The 24,598-nt window shown below is 49.1% G+C and overlaps 2 protein-coding genes across 4 annotated transcripts; one reads left to right on the top strand and one right to left on the bottom strand.

Annotated features, from left to right (window-relative positions):
- The first annotated feature begins 312 nt into the window (after window positions 1-312).
- On the top strand, window positions 313-9,475 carry LOC124648148 (AAA-ATPase At3g50940-like). The gene is made up of 3 exons (XM_047187954.1): window positions 313-1,431; window positions 9,016-9,104; window positions 9,156-9,475. The coding sequence occupies exons 1-3, from the start codon at window positions 317-319 to the stop codon at window positions 9,473-9,475; spliced, it is 1,524 nt and encodes a 507-aa protein (XP_047043910.1). The 5' UTR covers window positions 313-316.
- A 1,702-nt stretch (window positions 9,476-11,177) lies between these two features.
- On the bottom strand, window positions 11,178-18,758 carry LOC124706948 (lysine-specific demethylase JMJ703-like). 3 transcript variants are annotated; one of them, XM_047238611.1, is made up of 12 exons: window positions 18,520-18,757; window positions 17,100-17,443; window positions 16,917-16,997; window positions 16,752-16,829; window positions 16,186-16,656; window positions 15,696-15,920; window positions 15,412-15,573; window positions 14,535-14,903; window positions 12,778-14,452; window positions 12,467-12,570; window positions 12,195-12,392; window positions 11,178-11,646 (listed from the first exon to the last, which is right to left on the bottom strand). In XM_047238611.1, exons 2-12 carry the CDS (start codon window positions 17,439-17,441, stop codon window positions 11,383-11,385), a joined length of 3,969 nt encoding a protein of 1,322 aa, XP_047094567.1. In that variant the 5' UTR covers window positions 17,442-17,443; window positions 18,520-18,757; the 3' UTR covers window positions 11,178-11,382. The 3 variants fall into 3 exon arrangements, with proteins under 3 accessions (XP_047094567.1, XP_047094565.1, XP_047094566.1); XM_047238609.1 differs by having other exon boundaries at window positions 16,917-17,443; window positions 18,520-18,758; XM_047238610.1 differs by lacking the exon at window positions 18,520-18,757 and adding an exon at window positions 18,033-18,057 and having other exon boundaries at window positions 16,917-17,443.
- Window positions 18,759-24,598: the final 5,840 nt, after the last annotated feature.

Raw genomic sequence — 24,598 nt, 5'->3', positions numbered from 1 at the left:
CCTTTTGCAAAGTAGGACCAAACCGTGTGTCTGTATGAGGACGGTTTGGAATTGGAACACCATGCTTAGATTATTCAGACCAGTTCCTTTCAGAGTAAGACATCACTCGGTCAACCACCTAACCTCACACTCCACTGCCTATAAAAACAATACACACACACCCCCAGCTCCCCACCTCAGTTCCTCGCAAAAGAGAGGCAGCCTCATTTCCTCACACTGCTACTCCACACCTAGGAGAACACAGGGCAACAAAAAAACAGAGCCCTCAACACAGCAGGCCAGTCCTCTCAACCCCAACCCTCACACAGAGGGAGAAATGGCGTCTTATGACAAGACCATCGCCACGGCGGCCTCCCTGGCAGCCTCCCTCATGCTCGTCCGCGGCCTCGCGAACGAGCTGCTGCCGTCCGAGGTGCGCGAGGCCCTCTCCGACCTCCTCGCCAGCCTCCGCTCCCGCCTGACATGGCAGCACACCATCGTCATCGAGGAGAACGAGGGTTGGTCCTATAACCACGTCTACGGCGCCGTCAAGGCCTACCTCGCCGCGCACATCGACAACGCCCCCGCCAACATCAGCATGCAGCGCCTGCGGGTCAGCAGCTCAGAGAGCGAGGCCGAGAAGATGGTTGTCAGCATGGAGGCGGGCGAGGAGATGGCCGACGTGTACCAAGGGACGGAGTTCAGGTGGTGCCTCGTCACCCGTGAGGTCAAGGGCGACCCAAATGGGAACGGCGGTGCACGGGAGGTGAGGTCATATGAGGTGAGCTTCCACAAGAGGCACAAGGAGAAGGCCCTGAAGGAGTACCTCCCATTCATCGTCGCCAAGGCCAAGGCCATCAAGGATGGGGAGAGGAGCCTCAGCATTTACATGAACGAGTACTCCGACGAGTGGAACCCCATGGAGCTCCAACACCCGTCAACATTCGAGACCCTGGCCATGGACCAGAAGCAGAAGCAGTCCATCATCGACGACCTTGACAGGTTCATCAAGAGGAAGGATTACTACAGAAGGATCGGTAAGGCATGGAAGCGAGGGTACCTGCTGTACGGTCCACCGGGTACCGGCAAGTCCAGCCTCATCGCCGCCATAGCCAACCATCTCAGGTTCGACATATACGACCTCGAGCTGACTGGGGTGGATTCCAACTCAGACCTCAGGCGGCTTCTTGTTGGCATGACCAACCGATCCATTCTTGTGGTTGAAGACATCGACTGCACCATCGAACTGAAGCAAAGAGAGGATCAGGATGAAGACGAGGAACATGCCAAGTCCAATTCTACAGAAAAAAAGAAGGCAGAAGACAAGGTAACGCTATCTGGGCTGCTCAATTTTGTTGATGGCTTGTGGTCGACAACTGGGGAAGAAAGGATCATCATCTTCACGACCAACTACAAGGAGCGTCTCGACCCAGCACTTCTGCGGCCTGGCAGGATGGACATGCACATTCACATGGGGTACTGCACCCCGGAGGCTTTCCGGATCCTTGCTAATAACTACCACGCCATTGACTCTCATGCCACGTATCCAGAGATTGAGGAGCTGATCAAGGAGGTGAGTGTGACGCCTGCAGAGGTCGCCGAGGTTCTGATGAGGAATGACGACACTGATGTCGCGCTCGATGATCTTGTCAAGCTCCTAAACAGAAAGAAGATAGATGCTGCCAATGAGATAAAGACTGAAGACAAGCAGGTCGATGAGAAGAAAGAGGGTGTTGAGATCAAGACTGAAAACCAGCAGGTGGATGTGAAGAAAGATGCCAATGAGATCAAAACTGAAAGTGTGCAGGTGGAGAAGAAAGATGACAAAGAGGTAGTGGTCAAGATCGATTCCACAGAAGAGTGGAGCGGTTAGGTGCTGGAAGCTAACAGCCTAACACTGACCAAAGAGTGTGCCTACCATGTAGATTGGTCCTACGGGAGATCCATTGCAAAATATGTGATCATTTTGACTAATAATAACACTGCAGTTTTAGAGCAGTGATCGAGGTGCATTGTAAGTAAACAAGAAGTTATATATATGCAAGAAGACATCTTCTATGGAGTATAAGATTATTGGCTGGCAGAGCCAACTACAGAAACTAGGACCTAGAACCAAACGCAGCCACTTGTCATGTAGTTTGTCCATTATGTTGTCTCATTCACTCAACATTCGATATTAAAATCCCCGGGAAAAATTATCATCTCCAAATCCTCGCACGGTGCTTTCCGTCAGTTACTTTGCACGAAATTTAAGCAGGCTAAGGGCTGTGATTAGATGAACTAATCCACTGTTTTTGTTTAATAAGAAGGTAGTGTGTTCATTAATCTGATCGCTCTCCCCAAACAGATACCAGTAATAATAGCCAGCCACTATTCACACCTAACATAGGGCACATCATTTTTTCCAGCCACACACTATAATAATAAATATAATAATTCTGACAACCTCACCTGACAACGACGTCGACCAGTCTTCCTCCGTCCGTCCACATGAGCATGGAATTTCAGCGGCAGCTGATGAATAAGTCATTGTAGTCTGGTCTTTGTGGAGCTACTGCAGCACACACGTGGTCGCTGTGAAGGATCATGCTGTTAGAGCTGTTAGGATAGGATCTGTAAGCACACATGGTCCTTGTGAAGGACATGTCGGTTAGAGCTGTTAGGATAGGATAGCATCCCCGATCTTTGATCGCTTTTAGGGGCATCGAGGACGGGTAGTTAGCATCTTTTAGACTAGCATATTCCGGCTGGCTAGCAGCTATAAATCTGTAACCCCGTGCCCTCGGTCCGGCATGGCATTGTGTGAGATGTGTGTGAAATAAACCAACGAAAATTGCCCCAACTCTCCTAGTGTCATCCTCTTCTTCATGAAAGTGAGGCTAGAGATACTTTCAAGTGGTATCAGAGCGAGGTTGTCTTGCAGCCTGAGCATCTCCTGCTCCTCCCCTTCACAGGGAAGGGAGCAGCCCCAACCAGTAGCAGCCTCAACTGCTCCTGGTTACTTCCCTCCGTCCGGGTTGTCGAGCAGCAGCTCGTCGGAAGCAGCGCTCAGCCCCCGGCGAGCGAGCCATGTCCGACGGCCACTCTCGGCACACGGCTACCTCCAGCACGCGGCGTCGGCGGGGAGGCCGATCGCGCCGCGGCGGAGGAGCGTGAACGAGTGGCCGCGGCAGCCGCTGCGGCGAAAGCAAGGGCATCGAGGCCGGCGGCGGCGGAGCCGGCAGCGGCCGGAGCGGAGGTAGAAGCGGCGAAGCGGCGGAGGCGGCACGTGCAGCGGCGGCGGAGGTCGAGGTGCTGCGCGGCAGCGCCAACGGCTCCGTTTCTGCTGATGGCAGCGGCGACGCAGCGGCGCCACAGGCGGCGCAGCGGGCAGCGCAGTGGGCAGCCGAGCACGCCCGCGCACCTCGGGATGGCGCTCCCAGAGGAGGCGCGCACGGCGGTGGCGGCTGGGATGACCAAGACCGCGGCCTCTACGGGGTCCGGACGGTGGTCGGGGATGTTGGTCCCGGTGTTGGGTGGCCTACCCTCACCAAAACCAACTACGTCGAGTGGGCCGCGATCATGAAGATCGAGGCTCCGGGTGCGGCACATGTGGGAGGCGAGTCCACGACGGCGACGTCGACCATCATGAGGATCGACGGGCGCTGGACGCCCTCATCGCCGCAGTCCCGGCCGAGATGCAGTTCTCGCTCTCCCACAAGCAGGTCGCCAAGGAGGCTTGGGACGCCATCGCCGCGGCACGCATCGGCGGCGACCGTGCTCGCAAGTCCACACTGCAGGCACTTCGCAAGGAGTGGGAGAACCTGGCATTCAAGCCAGGTGAGGACGTTGATGACTTTGCTCTCCGTCTTAACACTCTACTGCAGAAGATGGTGCAGTTCGGCGATGACGCCTACGACGAGGAGAGAGCTGTCGAGAAGCTCTTTCGCTGCGTCCCCGAGAAGTACAAGCGAGATGGCTCGCTCGATCGAGTCCTCGCTGGACCTCTCCACCATGACGATCGAGGAGGCGATAGGTCGCCTCAAGGTCGTCGACACCGACGAGCCACAGTCTTCGTCGGGGCCCATCACCACCGGCGGGAAGCTGCTCCTCACTCGGGAGCAGTGGGATGCTGGCCACGGTGACAGGAAGAAGGGGAGCCTTCTTCCTCGACGAGCGGCCGCAAGCGCGGCAAGCCACGCAAGGCGCGGAAGGATGGCCATGCCAAGGCGCAAGGTGATGCCGGCAGAGGCGCTGCCGGCAAGCCCAAGCCGGCAAAGGACGACGCCTGCCACAACTGCGGCAAGCTTGGTCACTGGGCCAACGAGTGCCGACAGCCACGACGTGGCCAAGCCCATGTCGCACAGGCGGGGGAGGAGGAGCCAGCTCTGTTCATGGCGCATGCCAGCATCGAGCTGCCTCCAGCGGCACCGACCGCAGCGGCTCTCCACCGTACCACTCTCCTCCACCTTGACGAGCCGAAAGCACACGCCCTTCTCGGCGATTGCTCCGGCAACGACAAGGCTGGCGGGTGGTGCCTCGACACCGGCGCCACCCACCACATGACCGGCCGACGGGAGTTCTTCGCCGAGCTCGACTCCGACGTGCGAGGCTCCGTCAAGTTTGGGGATGCCTCCGCCGTGGAGATCAAGGGCGTCGGTTCCGTCATCTTCGCCGCCAAAACTGGAGAGCACCGGCTGCTCACCGGTGTCTACTACATCCCCGCACTGAGGAACTCCATCATCAGCCTGGGACAGCTGGATGAGAACGGCTCCCGCGTGCTGATCGAGAGCGGAGTTCGCGCATATGGGATCGCCACCGTCACACCGCTTGCCAAGGTAACCGGAGGCACAAATCGCCTCTATGTTCTTGATGTGCAGGTGGCACAACCCCTCTGTCTCGCTGCTCGTCGGGAGGACGAGGCGTGGCAGTGGCACGAGCGCTTCGGGCACCTTCACTTCGAGGCCCTGAAGCGGCTCAGTACCATGGAGATGGTGCGAGGCATGCCGTGCCTTGACCATGTGGAGCAGTTCTGCGACGTCTGCGTTGTGACGAAGCGAGACGACTCCCCTTTCCCCGGCGGGCGAGCTTCGAGCCAAGGAGAAGCTCGAGCTCGTGCACGGGGACTTGTGTGGCCCGGTGACACCGGCCACACCAGGAGGACGACGCTACTTCCTGCTGCTCGTCGACGACCTCTCCCGCTACATGTGGGTGGTGCTCCTCGGCAGCAAGGGAGAGGCAGCGGACGCCATCGAGCGCTCGCGAGGTTGCTCGCGGAGGCGGAGTGCGGCCGCAAGCTGCGCGTGCTGCGTACCGACAACGGCGGCGAATTCACATCGACTGAATTCGCGTCGTACTGCGCTGAGGAAGGCATCCAGCGCCACTACTCCGCGCCTTACAGCCCGCAGCAGAACGGCGTCGTCGAGCGGCGCAACCAGACGGTTGTGGGGATGGCTCGGGCCCTCCTCAAGCAGAGAGAGATGCCGGCTGTCTTCTGGGGAGAGGCGGTGCTGACGGCCGTCTACATCCTCAACCGCTCGCCTACTAAGGCGCTTGACGGCAGGACGCCGTACGAGGCCTGGCATGGGCGAAAGCCGGCAGTCTCGCACCTGCGGGTCTTTGGCTGCCTCGCATTCGCCAAGGAGCTCAGCCACATCGGCAAGCTCGACGACAGGAGCACTCCGGGAGTGTTCATTGGCTACTCGGAGGGCTCGAAGGCCTACCGCATCCTCGACCCCAAGACACAGCGTGTGCGCACGTCGCGCGACGTCGTGTTCAACGAAGGGCGAGGGTGGGCATGGGGCAAGGCGGTGGAGGACAGCTCGACTCCGACGTATGACGACTTCATTGTCGAGTACGTCCACTTCGAGGCAGCCGGGGGAGTAGGCAGCTCTTCCTCAACAAGCTCGCCTACCTCGGTCCCCAAGTCTCCATCGACCCCGGTGGTTGCTACACCACCACAGCCGGCGTCACCACGTACTCCAGCACCGGCAGTCACTCCTCCGGGCACGTCTACACCAGCTCATGTTGAGCACAGCCCGGTGGAGTTCGCTTCCCCGCTCTCTCACGATGGGGAGCGCATCGACGCGTATCATGGCGGCGAGCCGCTGCGGTACCGTACGATGGAGAACCTTCTCGGCGACCAGCCGGTGCCGGGACAGGTGCCACGCGACCTGGAGGCGCAGGTGCAGCTTGCGCGTGACGACGGCGAGCCTCAGTCCTTTGCAGAGGCTGAGAGAGACGCAGCATGGCGCGCTGCCATGCAGTTGGAGATGGATGCGGTCGAGAAGAACCGCACCTGGCAGCTTGCTGACCTCCCTCGTGGTCACCGCGCGATCACCCTCAAATGGGTGTTCAAGCTGAAGAGGGATGAAGCCGGCGCCATCGTCAAGCACAAGGCTCGCCTGGTGGCACGAGGCTTCTTGCAGCAGGGAGGGGGTCGACTTCGACGATGCCTTCGCTCCCGTGGCACGGATGGAGTCCGTGCGACTCCTCCTTGCGCTCGCTGCCCAGGAGGGCTGGCGCGTCCATCACATGGATGTCAAGTCTGCCTTCCTCAATGGCGACTTGAAGGAGGAGGTCTACGTGCAGCAGCCGCCGGGATTTGCGATTCCCGGCCAGGAGGGCAAGGTACTCCGCCTGCGCAAGGCTCTCTATGGCCTGCGGCAGGCACCACGGGCGTGGAATGCCAAGTTGGATTCCACGCTGAAGGCAATGGGCTTCGAGCAAAGCCCGCACGAGGCGGCCGTCTACCGACGGGGGAGTGGACGAAACACCCTGTTGGTGGGCGTCTATGTCGACGACTTGGTGATCACCGGCATCAAGGATGCGGAGGTGGCAGCGTTCAAGGAAGAGATGAAGGCCACCTTCCGGATGAGTGATCCGGGGCTCCTCTCCTTCTATCCGGGGATCGAGGTGCACCGGGACCACTCCGGGATCACGCTTCGGCGGACCGCCTACGCCAAGCGCATCGTTGAGCTAGGCTGGGCTCACTGGATGCAACCCAGCCCTCACTCCAATGGAGGAGAGGCTGAAATTGAGCCGCGACAGCACGACGGAGGAAGTGGACGCCACACAATACCGGCGTCTTGTGGGGAGCCTTCGCTACCTCGCCCACACACGGCCGGACTTGGCCTTCTCCGTCGGCTACGTTAGTCGCTTCATGGAGCGACCGACGACGGAGCACCTGCGAGGCTGTGAAGAGGATCATCCGCTACATTGCGGGGACTCTCGACCATGGCCTCCACTACCCTAGGTGTCCTGGGGCGGCGCACTTCGTCGGGTACGGCGACGGCGACCACGCCGGCGACATCGACACCGGCAAGAGCACGAGCGGGATCCTCGTCTTCCTCGGCAAGTGCCTCGTGAGCTGGCAGTCGATCAAGCAGCGAGGTGGTGGCCATGTCCAGCTGTGAGGCTGAGTACATAGCAGCCTCCACCGCTTGCACTCGGGCGCTCCGGCTCGCTCGACTGCTTGGTGATCTCCTTGGTCGAGACACTAGACCAGTGCAGCTCTTGGTGGACAGCAAGTCTGCTCTGGCCCTGGCAAAGAACCCCGTTTTTCATGAACGGAGCAAGCACATTCGGTTGAGGTACCACTTCATCCGAGACTGCTTGGAGGAAGGGAGCATCCATGCAAGCTACGTCAACACCACGGATCAGCTCGCAGATCTGCTCACCAAGCCTCTTGGGAGGGTCAAGTTCCTCGAGCTTTGCTCCCGGATCGGGATGGCTCAGCGCTCCCGCAAGACGGCGTACAAGACTTAGGGGGAGAATGATGAATAAGTCATTGTAGTCTGGTCTTTGTGGAGCTACTGCAGCACACATGGTCCTTTGTGAAGGACTGTCTGTTAGGCTGTTAGGATAGGACTGCAACGACACATGGTCGCTTTGTGAAGGACATGTCGTTAGGCTGTTAGGATAGGATAGCATCCCCCGATCTTTGACTGCTTTTAGGGGCATCAAGGACGGGTAGTTAGCATCTTTTAGACTAGCATATTCTGGCTGGCTAGCAGCTATAAATCTGTAACCCCGTGCCCTCAGTCTGGCATGGCATTGTGTGAGATGTGTGTGAAATAAACCAACGAAAATTGCCCCAACTCTCCTAGTGTCATCCTCTTCTTCATGAAAGTGAGGCTAGAGATACTATCAGCAGCCAACTCAGAATGGAACGGAACACACCGACCTGAGCACAAGTGGGAGCAGAAGAATCAGTAGGCCGCAGGAAACCTTGTTCTTCTACACTTTCCGAGAAAACTGATTAATTAGCTTCCAGGAAACTTGCCACGCACAACTCTCATTCTTTCTCTTGGCAAAAAGTGGTACAGTTCCTGATCAAACTTGCATGCCAAGGAAGCAAAGTGGCATCGCTTTCCCCCAGAGCTTTATGAATCTGGAGCTCCATCTGAAATGAACCCTTTGTTTAGGAAAGAAATAATAATCAGAACCAGCTCCAAAACGTGTGATTCAGAAGGTCAAAGTGCACATTAATTTAGCACAGAAATCCATGCCAGGAAAACAAATGTAAAACGTCACCAATCAAGAACATGTTAAGCGACGATGGCGTGTGCCTGATCGAGAAAATCGTATGTTAGCAAAGTGCCGGTTACAGTGTATCAACAATCGAGTACCATATATATATGGAGATTCTAGGGGGGAACTGCTAGTAATGTGATGTTATCTTTTGCTCAGTAATTAATTAGCACAGGACCATGTAAGCCCCAGAGGTGGATTCCAACTCAGACCTCAGGCGGCTTCTTGTTGGCATGACCAACCGATCCATTCTTGTGGTTGACGACATTGACTGCACCATCGAACTGAAGCAAAGGGAGGATCAGGATGAAGACAAGGAACATGCCAAGTCCAATTCTATAGAAAAAAAAGAAGTCAGAAGACAAGGTAACATTATCTGGGCTCCTCAATTTTTTTGATGGCTTGTGGTCGACAACTGGAGAAGAAAGGATAATCATCTTCACAACCAACTACAAGGAGTGTCATCCACATGGGGTACTGCACCCCGGAGGCTTTCCTCGACCCAGCACTTCTGCGGCCTGGCAGGATGGACATGCACATCCACATGGGGTACTGCACCCCGGAGGCTTTCCGGATCCTTGCCAATAACTGCCACACCTCGACTCTGATGCCACGTATCCAGAGATTGAGGAGCTGATCAAGGAGGTGACTGTGACGGCCTGCAGAGGTCGCCGAAGTTCTGATGAGGAATGACGATACTGATGCCGCGCTTGGTGATCCTGCCAAGCTCCTAAACTCAAAGAAGAAAAATGCTGCCAGTGAGATCAAGACTGAGGACAAGCGGGTGGACGAGAAGACAGATGGTGATGAGATCAAGACTGAAGACGTGGATGAGAAGAAAGATGCCAATGAGATCAAAACTAAGACTGTTCTGGGGGGAGGAGAAGATGACAGAGGCGGTGCTGAAGAAAGATTCCATAAGACGGAAGCAGCTAGGAGTGCGGAAGCGAACAATGACCAAAGAATGAGCATACCATGTAGATAGGTCCTACAGGAGATCCATCGCAAAATATGTTATCATTTTGACAATTAATAACATTGCTTTTTTAGAGCAGTGAGGCGCACTTAACAGTGTGCTTCTAAATAATTTTGTAAGTACTGTTACAAAAAATAAGTAACATATGTACAACAAGACATCTTCTATAAGACATTGCCAGCCAACTTCAGAAACTAGGATCTAGCCACTTCTCGCGTAGTTTGTCCATTGTATGGTCTCGAAAATTTTCTATCATTCATTTATATTCACCCAGCATTAGGAATTTAAATACATGGGAAAAATGATCTTTTCTGAATCCTCACATAGCTCTGAAGCATCGGATGAATGAATTTGAAACAAACAAAAAAAATAGGTGAAATCAAACTCTACTGGTGTACCTACGTCCAAAGTCCTCAATACATGGTCTCAGCATCACTATTCAGTACCTCGAATCCGTATTCCCTTATTGACTACCAAGTAGAGAGATTAGACACTGTGTGACCCTAACACTCACCACCCCTGCCGGCTGAGGCAAATGAACTAACAAGGCAAGCCAATTGCAACCAATAGCCCACACACAAATATAATTACCAGCTAGAATCACGAGATCATGGAGAAAACAAGCAGCTAGAATCACGCGATCATGGAGAAAACAAGGCAAAAACAAATTTGGCACTCAAGAGTAAAAATGGTAGAGTAAACAGGAACACCTCTATATGTCCAACTAGTTCATAGTGTTTAGACAGATATAAATTATGGGTAGGACACACTCAATAATGTTCTTCAAGAAATGCAGCAGATTGACATATAGTCCCCCCCCCCCATGTATGAAGTGAGCAGAGTAGAAGATCAGATGCGTAAAAGTCTACAAGATAACTTACATGCCAGCACATTGAAAGGTGAGTTTTTTGCTGTGCCGCTATCTGCAAGATAACAATGGAATAGCTCATAAGATATAACAATTCAAATCTTCATAATTCTGAGAAAAGTTGGAGCAACATAGAGGACAGTGATATCAGAAACCCCAAGACAAATTAAACATTTAAGCTAATAAGGAGAGCAAGTGTATTGTTATCTGTCAATACCCAGAGATATGGTTCTTCCAGGTATCCCCTGAACAAGACATCAGAAAGACATTATTAACCACAGTACAGTGGACACCATTTGTGCAACAAAATACAAAAATGAATTTCAAAGATAGTGAAACATATTGTTACTCCAGAAAGATGAGTCAGCGAAGTTAACTTTAGCAATTTGGCGACATAATTAAGTGCCCAGCAGAGCAAATGTAGTGCAGCAACTATTACAAAAGGAAACCAGATCTTGCAATAAATATACTCCCTCTGTCCCAAATTAGATGTCCCAGATTTGTCTAGATTCAAATGTATTTATACACTAAAACACGCCTACATACATGCATATCTAGACAAATCTGCACAAGTAATTCAGGACAGAGGGACTATAAAAGCAACAGACCACTGAGATCAGAATCATGAACTTGCAAGAGAAAAGCTGCAGGAGATCCGAATCATTAAGGGGACATTAAGTGGATAAATCCAAAGTTTCCAGGTAGACAGCGACCAACACTTAACTGTTTACAGGTTTGTTCCATTCTTTTGGTTTCTTTGATAAGAAAAGAAAATCTGACTAATGTCATGCGGAAAAATCCATGAAAAAGATGAATGGGTAGGTAACAGAACAAAAATGTCAATAGAAAGAATTGTCATGTCATTTCGACTTTGAGAAGATGTCTGGTACAGAATGATCTTATACATAAGGAGAAGGCAGAGAGACATTCCATGCCAAGTTGTCCACAAGGATCAACATGCTCATACGAGAAAAAGAAGAAAATCGCTCTGCCTTCTAGAAAAAATCACGCCATCTACGATACAACAGACGGTTAATATTTACTCTTGTCAGCGCCATTGCTTCGCAATCTCCTCATCAAGCATATGGGTGGCCTGCTGCCTGGATCGCTCATCCAGATTGGTATTGCTTGCCAGTAAACCTCGCAGGGCTCTTAGTTCGTCAGGTCTAGCTCTCTGGAAGAGCCCCCTCAGGGCAATATTCGCCGGACCCTGAGGCAGGGTATGCTGAAACTCTCGATTATCCATGACAACATGGGGCCTGGATCTCCAGTACTCTGTACAGATGCGATCTCTATCTTGTACCTCGATTGCCTGTGAAGGATTTGAAAATCAGTTTACTGCACAAATCCAAGTGTATGGCTCCAACAAATTAACATAACAAAAAAAATGTAGGTTTGAATTCCAGCGGAACCACTAAGTGGAAATCATCCATGCAATTAAGGAATCAAAAAAAACTTAGCACCTGAATTGGATTTATAATTTTCACCATTAACTGCAAACGTTAGGATAATAGAAGAGCATTGCAATATTGCCTACATAGTTTGTTCAGAAATTAGTGTTTCTAGAACAGTACTAGTTTATTAATAATAAATAACAGTTTAGAAGATTATGTACAAAGAGTCAGGGATTAGTAAGTACAAGGTGAAACCCCAAAGAAAAATACTACTAAAAGTATTAGGCTAGAGAATCTGTCAAGCTATCTGGGGAGTGTTGGCATCATCCCTAAATATATGTGAATGCAAGAGCAATTCTTTCTCAAAACCAGTCTTTTGGCACGGGAAGCTGGAGGTGGCATTTCAACAGAGAAAGGGGGATTGTTCAGAAATTAGTCAAGTGAATGCCAAGCACCAATGTCTCACCTGGACTACTGTTGGTGATAAAAGCCCAAACATTTCAAGACCATCGATTGATCCTGGAGGCTGCAGAGTAGGAAGGTTGGGCCTTCCCATACTGAGTTGCCTTCGTATTTCCATGTTCAGCCTCTCTCTGACCATGTTCCAGCACTTGGTAGGAGTCACATTGATGAAAACTTCACCTGGGCAGTTCTCTACAGTAACCTGAAATGCATCAAGTAATAAGATATCCAGATGCTGAAGAAGTGGTACATAGCAGGGACAAAACTGGAAATTACCATAAACAAAGGTCCCTGCAACCCAGCGTCTAATATTTCAGAAACATAGTATGCCATTTGCATTGGATCCACAATGCTGAAGTATTTTACTCTGCTCCTAAATCCTACATTAACAGAAAGATGGAACGTTAACAATAAGCAGCGAAACAAAGATCAAACTGTCTACGAAATCATAGACAAAGAAACAATCTGGCTAATCCGTAACATTAATGAGTAGAGGCAGTAATATTCAAGGATGTATGGTAACAAAAATTGTCCAGCATCCACCAAAACCAAAGGATGTACCAACAATTAGCCTAGAAAAAACAAACCTTTGGGAAAGATTGCTTGGCTTGAAGACCACATCCTCCCTGATAACACAATACCAATTTCCAGAGGTTCAACAGAGCATTTGAATCGATGGACGACATTTGCTATGCGAGGACCCCTTTGTGCACCTCCATTCCTGCTGTGCATTTCCAGGGCAGGTTGTGCTAAGGTAGATGGATGCCCCCGAGCTCTAACCTCTACAGAAGATTGAGATTCAGGTATTCTTTGAAGCCATACATTATTTGGTTGCTGATTGCCTGAACTTAAATTTCCATGATGGGCACCGGCTGAAGTAAAACTCCCATGCGGAGTTTGTTGCTGATTGCCTGAAGTTATATTTCCATGATGGGCACTGGCTGAAGTAAAACTCCCATGCAGAGTTTGTTGCTGATTGCCTGAAGTTATATTTCCATGATAGGCACTGGCTGAAGTAAAACTCCCATGCGGAGTTTGTTGCTGATTGCCTGAAGTAAAATTTCCATGATGGGCACTGCCTGAAGTAAAACTCCCGTGCTGAGTTTGTTGCTGATAGCCTGAAGTTAAATTTCCATGATGGGCACTGGCTGAAGTAAAACTCCTGTGCGGAGGTTGTTGCTGATTGCCTGAAATTAAATTTCCATGATGGGCACTGGCTGAAGTAAAATTCCCGCGTGGAGTTTTAGCAACAGAAGGATGTGTGAGTGTCTTCGAAGCAGACACACTGCCTGATGCTTCCTGTGACACACTTTGTGCCCTTGAAACAGTTTTGTCAAACTGCTGACTCGGCACAGCACAGGCCTGGCTGCTGCCTTTCTCAAACGTTACGGAAGCATTGGTCTCTGGTGTTATAAGTGTGTGGTCCTTATCCAAGTGACTGAGAGTTGCATTAGAATCGGACGCAATCAACCTATGAGAAGTATTTGAGCTTTCTAAACTGGACTTGATGTTGGTTCCGTCATGAATCATAGTTGGTGACCTGTTACAATGCTCAGCAAGTGATGGTCTACAGTCTCCAGTTTGAAAAGAAGATTCTCTGCTCCCTTTCAATGATTGGCTTATCTGGTCTCCAAGCCCTCCATTACATTGCAATCTACTGGTGTCATTGTTTATTGGACAGGATAACTCATTCTTGACGCATGGCTCCTTTGATGGTGAAACATTTCCCAATTTCATCTGCTCGACAGGAGGTGAGGCATTATTAGTCTCTGGACTAGCTAAGCTCAGCATCTTATTTCCTTTATCTTTCTGTTCATCGCAAACAACGGAAGGTACCAAGGATACTGTTGACGCCTGTGACATGTAGGACCTTCTGGGTCCATCAGTTGATCTGCGAACAGTTTTGGAATCATTGACCTTTTCTCTTTTGCATGAGCTCAAACTTAAGCCAAGATCAGAGACACCCCATCTGTGAACAGCACTCAACTTGCCCCCCAAAGCATCAGCTAAGATGCTGAGCTCGTTGACATCATAGCGGAATAGGAAGAATCTTTTGTCCCACTCACATGAGCAAAGTTGCTTTGCATGTAAAAGGCAAACATACTTCTCTGGGCAGCATGGACAGCCTGAAGCAGAAAGATGCAAATCATAGTAGCAAAAAGCACACTCCCTATCAGTGGAATCAAACTCGGCATCCATTTTCCTAGATTGAGATGGGGAACATAGATTTTGCCTTTGCGTCAACTCCGTCTCAATTCGTGCCTAGGAAAAGAAGTTGCAAAGCTATAAGATTTCATTGAGTTCAAATAAATTTGTACAAATTTTGATTGTCGCTGCCGTTTACCTTAAGTGATTTGCATATAGTGCTATCAGGTCCACATACACCTTTCCATCTCAAATTATCAGCAGTATTCCTCTTGAGAAATAGGATATCCCACTGAGCTCTGATTGCTTCTCTTGCAGCCCCCAACAACAACTTATCATGGGAAACAGTTATCTTCCGAGCTTGCTCGCGGTAAAGCTCTACAGCATTCTGTCCAACTGGCAACCAATCAATAGGTGCGACATTAACAGCTTCTGCACAATTGAAGCCACAATTGAAACCAGCATGGTATGCTCGCGGGAATGTCAGGACAAATTCGCCTTCACGCTGAACACAGCGGTAGGCTTGTACTCCTTCAGATTTCAGCAATGATGGTGAAAATTGAGTAACCTGCATAAGAGTTGCAATTGTCACTGAAAGGCTACCTTACAAAAAAAAACAATGGAAATCTAGGCAGAAGAAGGCGCAGAACAGACTTTTAAGCATAGGGCTCAAACTTAGGCTGGCTAGCCCACCATCTCTGGTTCTACCCTAAGCCCATGGGTGACTTCTGAAAATAAAACTAACTTATAAATGTACTTCACGCATATTAACAAGAGAGAAATAACTAGCGGAAAGCTGGAAACATCACACAGAATATCTGACAGACACACCATCATGTTGTATAGCGAAATATACTCAACCATCAATATTCATGGATATGTGATAGTTTCAGATTATTCAAACAAACCATTTCTTTACTACATGCATGTTCCGTTAATGTGTTGGCGTATTTTACAGAAGGGACAGACAGATAGTTGGAAAATCCAAAGAAGCATGTCAGTTAGACACAAGACCTTCTTGTACAGCACAGAATATATATTTAACTAATAATTGCCAGTCAAGAGAAAACACTCACCAGGTTGTGAAGCAAATCAGGTTGCTCCTCAAACAAGTCAGGTAGATGTTTCCTCATTGCAGACTCCAGATTCACAGCATCCTTTCCTGGAACTCCATACCACATCTTTGGTGCACCCCAATGCAAGTAGTTCAGCGAGTATAAATGATGGTCTTCTACATGCTGACAGATTAAAAGGTCTCAGGATACGATCATATCAAACAGCATACTCTAAACAACAAGCACAACTACAACACCCATCGTCGTGGGTTCGTGATAAGCAAGCAACATCACAAGCTTCTTACCCAGCAGAATGATGAAAAGCACATGCCAACATACACCCAGGGCACAAGAACACCAGAAATATCACCACCCTCAAAAGAAAGAACTGAGCCTTGTAGTCTAGGCAAGTTGTTTAGATTCCAACCAGATTGTGCATACTTATCCTCAGTATCAGATTTTGCCTCAGGAGGTAACTTTGGAAAGCCACTGCCAAAAGTTCCTGTCTCCAAATCAGCGCCATAGATCACCTACACAATAATACACTTCCAATAAGTCAAGAAGCAAAATGCAAGGTGAAAAGCTGTTAGAACATTGATATGCAAGGGATATGACTATGTAAGAGTACATGCAATGATGCAAACCATGATTGCATACAGCTCCACACTGCACCGTACAACTTAAGTAGGAACTCTCAATAGCCATAATACATGCCACAGATATCACAAACTTACGATTTACAGCATGCACATCTTCTATGGACATACGTGTTCTTAGCTAAACCATGTTCAATACCTCTATCTCTTCTGTAGGACTCTCAACTATACGCCAATACTCTCCTTCAATATCTTCCACTGATGGTGCTAAATTCGTCGATGCATCTTTCCTAAAGTACTGCTCGCTGAAGTAATCTGCATACTTCTGAAATTTCTGCAATGTGAGCTCTGGTCCAGGTTCAAATCCAAATCTCTCTGGGTTTTGTTGCACCCCCATCTGACTGTGATTAAGATTACTGTTTTCTTCTGGCTCTGAAAGCTTTCTCCGCTTCTTCATCATTCCACCTCTTCTGCTCTTTTTGGATGAAGTGCGGTTTTGAAGCTTGTCAACCTTTTGTACCCGTGTAGAAAATTTTGAGTTTTCCCATGTACTCTTCTCTTTAAGAAGGCACGGCGGTTTCCATGAAGATGGTGGAACAATACGGCAAATCCCATATGGTTCTGCTGTTGGTCGTATACTCTCAATATATTTTAGAGTGTCTTTAAATTCCTGATTCACGAGAGAATATATCATAAGATTGGCGCATTCATTAAAGCAATGGTACTAGATAAAACATGATACATCAGTTAGCAAACCAAAGATACCTCCTCGGTAGGATGGTAGACAGGAGCCTCGTCAAGAACAGGCCTCCGTGCACCAGCTGGATTCCAATTTGCAATAACCTGCATGTGGTGTGATAACACATAAGACAACAAGGCAACAGCTTCACGGAAGTAGGAAACACAGGAATTCGGCAGACAAATATGAACCTTTTGACAGTCACTGCATCCCGCACATCCACGAATAACTCCTTTGGGTAATTGCTGTCGGCGTCTCGCTGAACTTACAGCCTGCCGAAAGAAGATTTTAATATTATGGAAAGCATTAAAATCATAGTAAAGCTTCAGTTGATTAGGGAATAAAGAATGAATTAAAACATTGGCAGGTGCAACCTTTTCTGCTACTTCAACATCGGAATCGTCATCAGAAATAACGTCAAAGCGGCTGTAGTCTACCGGAGGTCTGTTACGCAGCGACTGCCTGCACGTATAGCTCCCTGAAGTACTACAGTGTGTGTCATTCCGACTCTGAGCTGAATGGGGCTGAGACTCCAAGGATTCGACAGGTTCCTTCACGCTCTGTAATACTTGAACAGGGATAGGATGAGAATCAGCAGGTCTGGCATCCTTTTGGATCCCTTGGAAGGCAAGGGCAGCAAGCGGCCCAAACCCAGGTGGGATAGAGGGCTCAGAATCGTCGCTGAGCGTGGCAGTTATGCACTCCGTTCCCATCATCACTGCATCAGAAGAAGCACACTTTGATCAGGAAATATGTTATCTCAGAGGGAATAGAAAAAAAGTGCGCTGACCATACAAAAAATGCCCATCATTAGCAAACCCAGGCAACCACCATACAGGAACTACAGCTTTTGAACTAAATCAGGATAGAATACATTTATGTCGTGTCATCTATGAAACACATCGGTTAAGTTTAAGCATCAAACAGGACATCCTCGTTGCAGCGGGCTACAAACAGCACTACGGAAGGACGTTAAAAGCAGCAATTGTTTGTCAACACCAAACAATTGCTGCAACACACACTCAACCTAGATCCAGGTAACACGGTAACAATTAGGCTAAATTTATGGCGCTACTACCGACTAGCTCACCGCCACGCGCGTACTGCGAGTATACGCATTAATTGGAATCAATAGCTTCTCTGTAAAGCTACCTCCAGAAAACAAATAGAGAAAGCAAGTGAATCAATGAGGGGATCTACCCCTGCACACCAAGCAAGCAAAGGCAGAAGATGAGAAACCCTGGAATCAGGCTAGGGTTTGTGCAGAAAGAGGGCAGATGAACATGTGGCAAGTGCTAGTCACCTACCGGAATTGATTCGTTCAGATCGATCTGGATCGGAGCTCAAACCCGACCTGGTTGCTTCAGAGTCTAAGCCGCGTGCAGGGGAGGGGGTCGGCGGCCGGCGTGGGAGGGCGGCGGCCGGCGAAGGTGGGGCGAGGTGGCGTGGCCCGGGGGTGTAGATGGATGAGGTGAGGTCGGTGGTTGGCAGGTCAGGGAGACGGCTCGTTTTCTCTAGATAGGAAAAAAATGTGGCTATTTACACCATGAACAGCTCACAGACCCGATCGAACTCGGAGGAAATTTCCATGGCGGTTCTTGCAGCAAATCTGCATCAATACACAGCTCTACGCTCAGATCTGATCTGATCAACTACAAACAATTTGCATCCATCCATCTAATCCAAGGGGATAAAAGGGGGGCACAGATGCAGCAGCAAAAGGGAAGATCCCCAATCCATCCGAGGTGATGAACAGGGGGAAAGCATGAGCAGCAGCAGGGTGAGGGGATTTACCAGCTCCGTTCAAGCGTCGTTCGTGTCAGGTATCATCATCGTCGTCAGGCCATGAGATGACGATGGTTTCTTAGGTTTTTTGCCCAGATCGACGATGCCCGGCCAGTTCAAGAAGCAGCAAGAGGATTTGCAAATCAAATTACCAGTAGTTGTTAGTTTTGTTCTTTCTCCGCGTGCTTTCTGCAGTGTTTCCACGGCCAGCCAGAAAACCCAATCTCAACACCAACTCCTTTTTGCTTGCCTTGCCTTGCCTGTTGCTTATGGCAGCCAGCAACACACATGCACAGCACTGGGGATGAGGGGAGGGGGTTATTATTGTTCTCTTCTCACACATCCATCCACCCATGGCCCACATGGCAGAGAGATGGGAAGAGATAAGCAAAACCACTAGCTAGAGAGGGTAACATGGAGATGGGGGTGGTTAGGGCATCTTTAGCGGGTCGACGCAAAACGGGTCGACCCATTCACTATGTTTTGGTCCATTTAAATCGACCGTGGATAGATTGGTGGTGGCTGTCCGGTCTGCTGGGCTAGCACGCGCAGCGGCGCCACCCATTCGACCCGGGTTGGCCATAATTTTGCCCGCTGACCGTAGTCGAACAATTTTGAATGAAGTTTAAAAAGCGCGCGAAAAATTGATAGAAATTTATTTCATTTAAACATACTTTACATCGAAAGAAATCTGAACTTAAACCCTAGTTCCCAGCGTCGTCGCCTTCTTCTTTGTTGTCGGAGACGAGGTAGACGAACGGTGGAGGCGCCTATAACTGCTACGCCCAAACAAGGACATTCGGTGGCGTGGCGCTTACCGTGGTGGTGGTGCGTAGTGCGGTGGAGGTGGCACCATTTGGCCACCCCACGCGGCATGTGGTGGTGGCGGTGGTTTGTGCTCCGCCACCATGATGGGCAGCTGGATGGCCTTCTCCAGGCCTTGCCAGGTTCACTTGTCGTCACCCTCTGCCTTGGACAACTCTAAGGCGGCAGTCGTAGCCGCATCTTCGTCGTAGTCCTTGGGACCGATGGCCTCCAGCTTCACATTGGCAGGAGGCGTCACGTCCTACATGTCCTCGTCCTCATCTTCGTCCTCGTCCTCGATGGTGGCGACTGGCTCGCCGGGCTGGAAAATCCCGCACAATGCGGACCCACCGCCATGCCTCGTGCTCCCACATGAGGAAAGCGCGCTAGTAGGCGGCCTCGTGCCGCATCGCCAACGCAAGCCACGGGATGCGGCCGCGTATCTCCGCGTGTAGTGCCCACTTGTCCATTGGCAGAGGCGGCACAAGGATCCCCTTGTTTAGATGCCACCCGTGGTGGTGGTGGCGGCAGGGGACATCATGCGTCCTTCAACCACTTTTCATGCTTAGCAAATGTTGTAATGATGGTGTTGGGCCTTTGGGGTCAACCCAGCGGCTTCTATAAGGAAGGCGGCGCAAATGAGGCTCGAGAAAAAACCTATTTTTGTGTCGCAAATGTAACTTTAATTTTAAAATGTCAATTCAAGTACTCCCTTTGTATCGGTTTAACAGGCGCGCACGAGTTTTAAGGCAAAGTTTGACCACTAATTTAGTCAACAAAATATAAATTATGTGTCTACAAAATCTATATCATTAGATTCGTACTCAAATAAGGTTTCCAACGATATAATTTTTATGACATATATTTTATATTTTATTGATCAAAATAATGGTCAAAGCACGTTTTTAAATTTCGTGCGTGCCTGTTAAACCGACCGGAGGAAGTAGTAGAAACAATAAATTTTAACTGCAACGAAAAGACAAGCAAATCAAATGCCACTTCTATTTTTCGGTGGGATCGATCGAAGCAGAACATTCTTGTCCATTCTTTCGGTTGAGTAGCTAGGAGTAGTAGTACTACACCCACTCGCGTACACATTAACTGTCCAGTTAATTGCGTGATGAGCTAAGGTGTAATTATGGATGGATCCAGGGGGCCGTGTGAGGGCATCGACAACAGGGACGACGTATTTCGAACCTTTAAATTGTTCGCGTGCCTTCGTTTCTGTCGTTTGAAAGACGTGAAAATGATCGTTTTTGTCCGTGTATCCGTTTGCGTCTGGGTGCCTACAGTGACCTAACGCATTTGCGCGTCGGTATGAATTGGGATGTTTCAAAACAACAAAATTAACAGTTTCAATAAAGTCATAGTTATTACATCCAAATTTTTAAAAGTCTACATGAAAATAAGATGGTATTCCTCTAGGTATTGTCTTCATGACCACCCAATGTCCACTAATGCTCAATCAGATCAGTCTGTAGGCATTTGCACACGACCTCATCAGTGATTTCTACATTCATATGCATATAGTCCTCCCAGGATAATGCCCCAGGGATTGACGCAACCAGCTCACCTTAGAACTGGTGGTGCTTAGGTAGGAGCTGCGGATCAATGGCCGCGCACAATAGCTTGGAAATCAGGAGCAAGAAACATATCGGCGCAATTGACTGAACAGGTTGTGGGCGGCGAGGCCGGGCGGCGCAACCGGCAAAGTTTGGCCCCCAAACAGGCGACATGTGCGCGCTAGAGCCTACCCCGACTGAGATCCTGTTCTCCGGCGCGGCGAGGACCGAGCGCACGACGTGTACTGCGGTGCGGCGATGGGTGTGGTTGGGGTGGTGTCGTCGCACTAGGGCAGCAAAGAAGGGGGAAAAGAAGCAAATTCAAGCGGTCGATTCGTTATCCCTGACGTGCGGGACCGGGTAAGAAAAGGAGGACGCTTGGCGTGACCGCGCAGTCCGCAGAGACGCAAACCTGACGCATATTTGGTCCAGGTTTGCGTCGCCGCGGACGGTCCGGTCACTTTGCGTCGCTCCGCTGAAGCAGAACCCGGACGCAAACGGTCACATCGCTCCGTTGGAGATGACCTGAGCAGGGAGAGGAAAAGGGAGAAGTCGGAGAGGAGGAAAATCCAAGGTCATGTACCATGTGAACTTTTTTGTGATCGGGCAGGAATATCTGACGAGCGAAGTACATCCGAACAATATTTAACTATCGCTAATATGGCTATGTCTTGACTTTTAATATATTTTACTTCTATATTAAAAACAAGTAATATGGATCTGGGAAAAGAATGGTAATGGAGCGGGTTTGGACGTATATATCAAAACCATATCTGTGCCCAAATCCATCAGCCTCATTCTGTCCACCCCACAAAACTATCCATGGGCATGGTTGTCGTTCCAAATCCAAATCCACCAGATATCCATGTGTTTACGCACTATGTACATGAACATAACATATTAGAGCATAACAACACCATTTTATTAGCATTTCGACAATATTTCCGTATCATTTCAATAATAATTATGTGTGTAATGAATAGGACGAGCAGGAAGGTACATGTGAGAGGAAGCTCACTGCCCCCGGTGAGTCTCCTACGTGGAGAGGTGGAAGGGAGGGCCGCCGACCAAGCCCTCCCTCGCAGTGTGTCATGGAGTCAGAGGGAGATGCCACGAAATAAGTGGTAATCGGGAGTTACGTGACTTAGCGGGGAGACTCACCGTTGGATATCTGCCCCATCATACCCGTGCCTGTTGAGGAAGTCATCAATTTATAAGCAACTTATTCAAAAGAAAGAAAATAAGGGAGCTTCTTGGAATTTTTTTTAGAACTCTACCCTACTTTTTTTTGCGAATGAGAACTCTACCCTACTTAAAACATAATGTTTACTAAAACGCCATTAGGTGGACTTTGAAACCGAATGTGCCGGCCTAGATTAGAGTAAATAGAGCCTCTAGCTAAGCTATGAGCTGATGGACCGTTTTCATGAGTAAACTCTGAAGACAGAAACCCATTATCGTCCCATGTATTTCTCGCACGAGCTGGTTATATGATCGAGTACTCTCCTCCATGGATCCTTCAGAACACAATCGCTCACATTAGAGCATCTCTAAATAATCGCCGGCAGAGGCTCTGGTACTGCATCTTCTATTTGGGGTGTTGTTTCCACATCGGTACCTCCAAACCGGCTGCCCCGATAGATAATTTGAATTAAAATCTCAAATAAAAGCATAGAAATTGGCGGCCGGAGGGAGGCGGGAGAGAGGTGGCGCTCATTAACGCCGGCACGGAGAGTTCGGCGCGATGAGACGGTTCGCTGCGCGTCTGCGGGAACTGCACCGCCGATGCACGCCAATAACTTCCGTCGCGAGGTAGGCGACAATTAGGTTAAAATTGAATCTGCCGCTACCGCATCGGCCCCGCCACTCCCAGCTAGCGTCGACTTTTGGAATGTGTGGCTGACAGGCGGCTCCCACGCCCAAAATTTTCCGCCTCGTGAGGCGCCGGCGCGCCTGATTCGCGCCCTTTGCCCAGGGGCCGGCACGGGTTGCCGGCGCTTCTATTGGGCTCAAAAAAGCGTCAGCGCTATTTGGGGCGCACCAGTGTAAGCCCATTTTCGCCGCCAGCCCGAAAACGCTATCGGAGCCGCTATGAGACGCGCCGGTGGAGATGCTCTTAGAAATTATAAATTGGGTGGAGCAAAAATAAATCCAGGGCCTACAATATAAAATATCATTCTCCTGTAAAAAAAAAGTCAAATACCATACTCGCAATGCAGTTTATGCAACACACAATGTGTTCCGACTCCTAGACAACCAAACTGGCGACTGATAGGGAAATTAGGATTTGGAGCGAGCAGCCAATATGTTTTCACAATGTGTTTTCCCGTTGCCTTGGTGGGCCAGCAGGATTAATACTTCGGAGAAGAGAAAGTGAGCTGCTAGTTTGGGATGAAAGAAACCACAAATATTTTCAATCTTTTCAGCTACCAGCGTTACCCTGTACATTACATTTATGTAATAGATTTTTTCTCGCAAAAATAATGGGTGTACATCTCAACACTCATGTACCTATGTAGTTTTGTCTCTGGTGTCGCTCGCCAACCCTCTCTGCATGCCTTAATCACTTTTCGGTCTCTCGCTCCTTGAAAGATCATTGAGGAGGGCCCAAGAAAGAACCTTGCCCCATTGCACTCTATTTCAGCCACTATCGCGACATCTCTATTCTTCGAGAGCGTCGCGTCAACATTAAACTTAGCTACCTAGCCGGTGGCAGAAACCAACGGGGTACTCCGCCACGTATGTTAGATGCTCTAATGTGATTTTTGTTCCTCATTTGATTTACTGACTGTAGCTACCTATGTCTATATCTTAAACAAAAAAAAGTTATGTACATCTGCAATGATGTTTTTTACATCCCTTCTTATAAAACTACTTAGTGGTAATTTGTTGACACACCTTTCCGCCCATAATTTCTAGACCGTATGTTACGAGGCAGGTGCTATCATGTGTTTTTCTATTCTTTTTTTTTCTCATTTGATTTACCGGTTGTAGCTACCTATGTCTACATTAAAAATTGTTATGTACATCTATAACGGTGTTTTTTACCTCACGTCTTTTAAAACTACTTGGCGGTTATTTGTTGACACACATTTATGCTCATAATTTGTAGACCACATATTTTTAGCTCTTTTTTTTAAAAAAATAGTTGATCTTAATCTTCCGGTACAACTTTCCCGCCGTAATCTTTGATGCAACTCTATTCGATACACATTTCGGGCCGTAGCTTCCTGACGGTAGTTAACCTACTTCCACTACAGGAAATTCGGTCTATTGCAACAATAATTATTGCAACGGCCAGTTTTCGTTGCAATAGAATGCAATATTGCCAGGAAACCCCCATTCGTGGTAATAGCCTCCACATATTGCCACAATTTAGTTTTTTCGCGGTAGTCACATTCTTTGTTGCAAAAGAGGGCGTGTATTGCAACAAAACATAGCGGCATTGTAATATGGTGGTCCTATTGCGACAATTACACTTCGTTGCATAAACTTGCCACCTTGTTGCAATAGAGCCTAGCTAATGCAACAAAAGCATAAAATTGTGGTAATATTTGAAAAGATATTGCAACATTTCCCCATGTTGGGCTAAGTATTCACATTGTTGCAAAAAAAATAACTTGTATTGCAACAAAGTACTAATTTGTCGTAATACTAGTGTTTTGCCTCAAACCCATTTCGTTGCAATAGTTATTTGCATATTGCAACAAGTTACATATCCA

This window comes from Lolium rigidum, chromosome 4 (genome assembly GCF_022539505.1).
Source record: "Lolium rigidum isolate FL_2022 chromosome 4, APGP_CSIRO_Lrig_0.1, whole genome shotgun sequence".
Classification (NCBI taxonomy): Eukaryota; Viridiplantae; Streptophyta; class Magnoliopsida; order Poales; family Poaceae; genus Lolium; species Lolium rigidum.
Note: the sequence above shows the minus strand (reverse complement) of the source record. Positions and strands in the feature narration are given on the sequence as shown.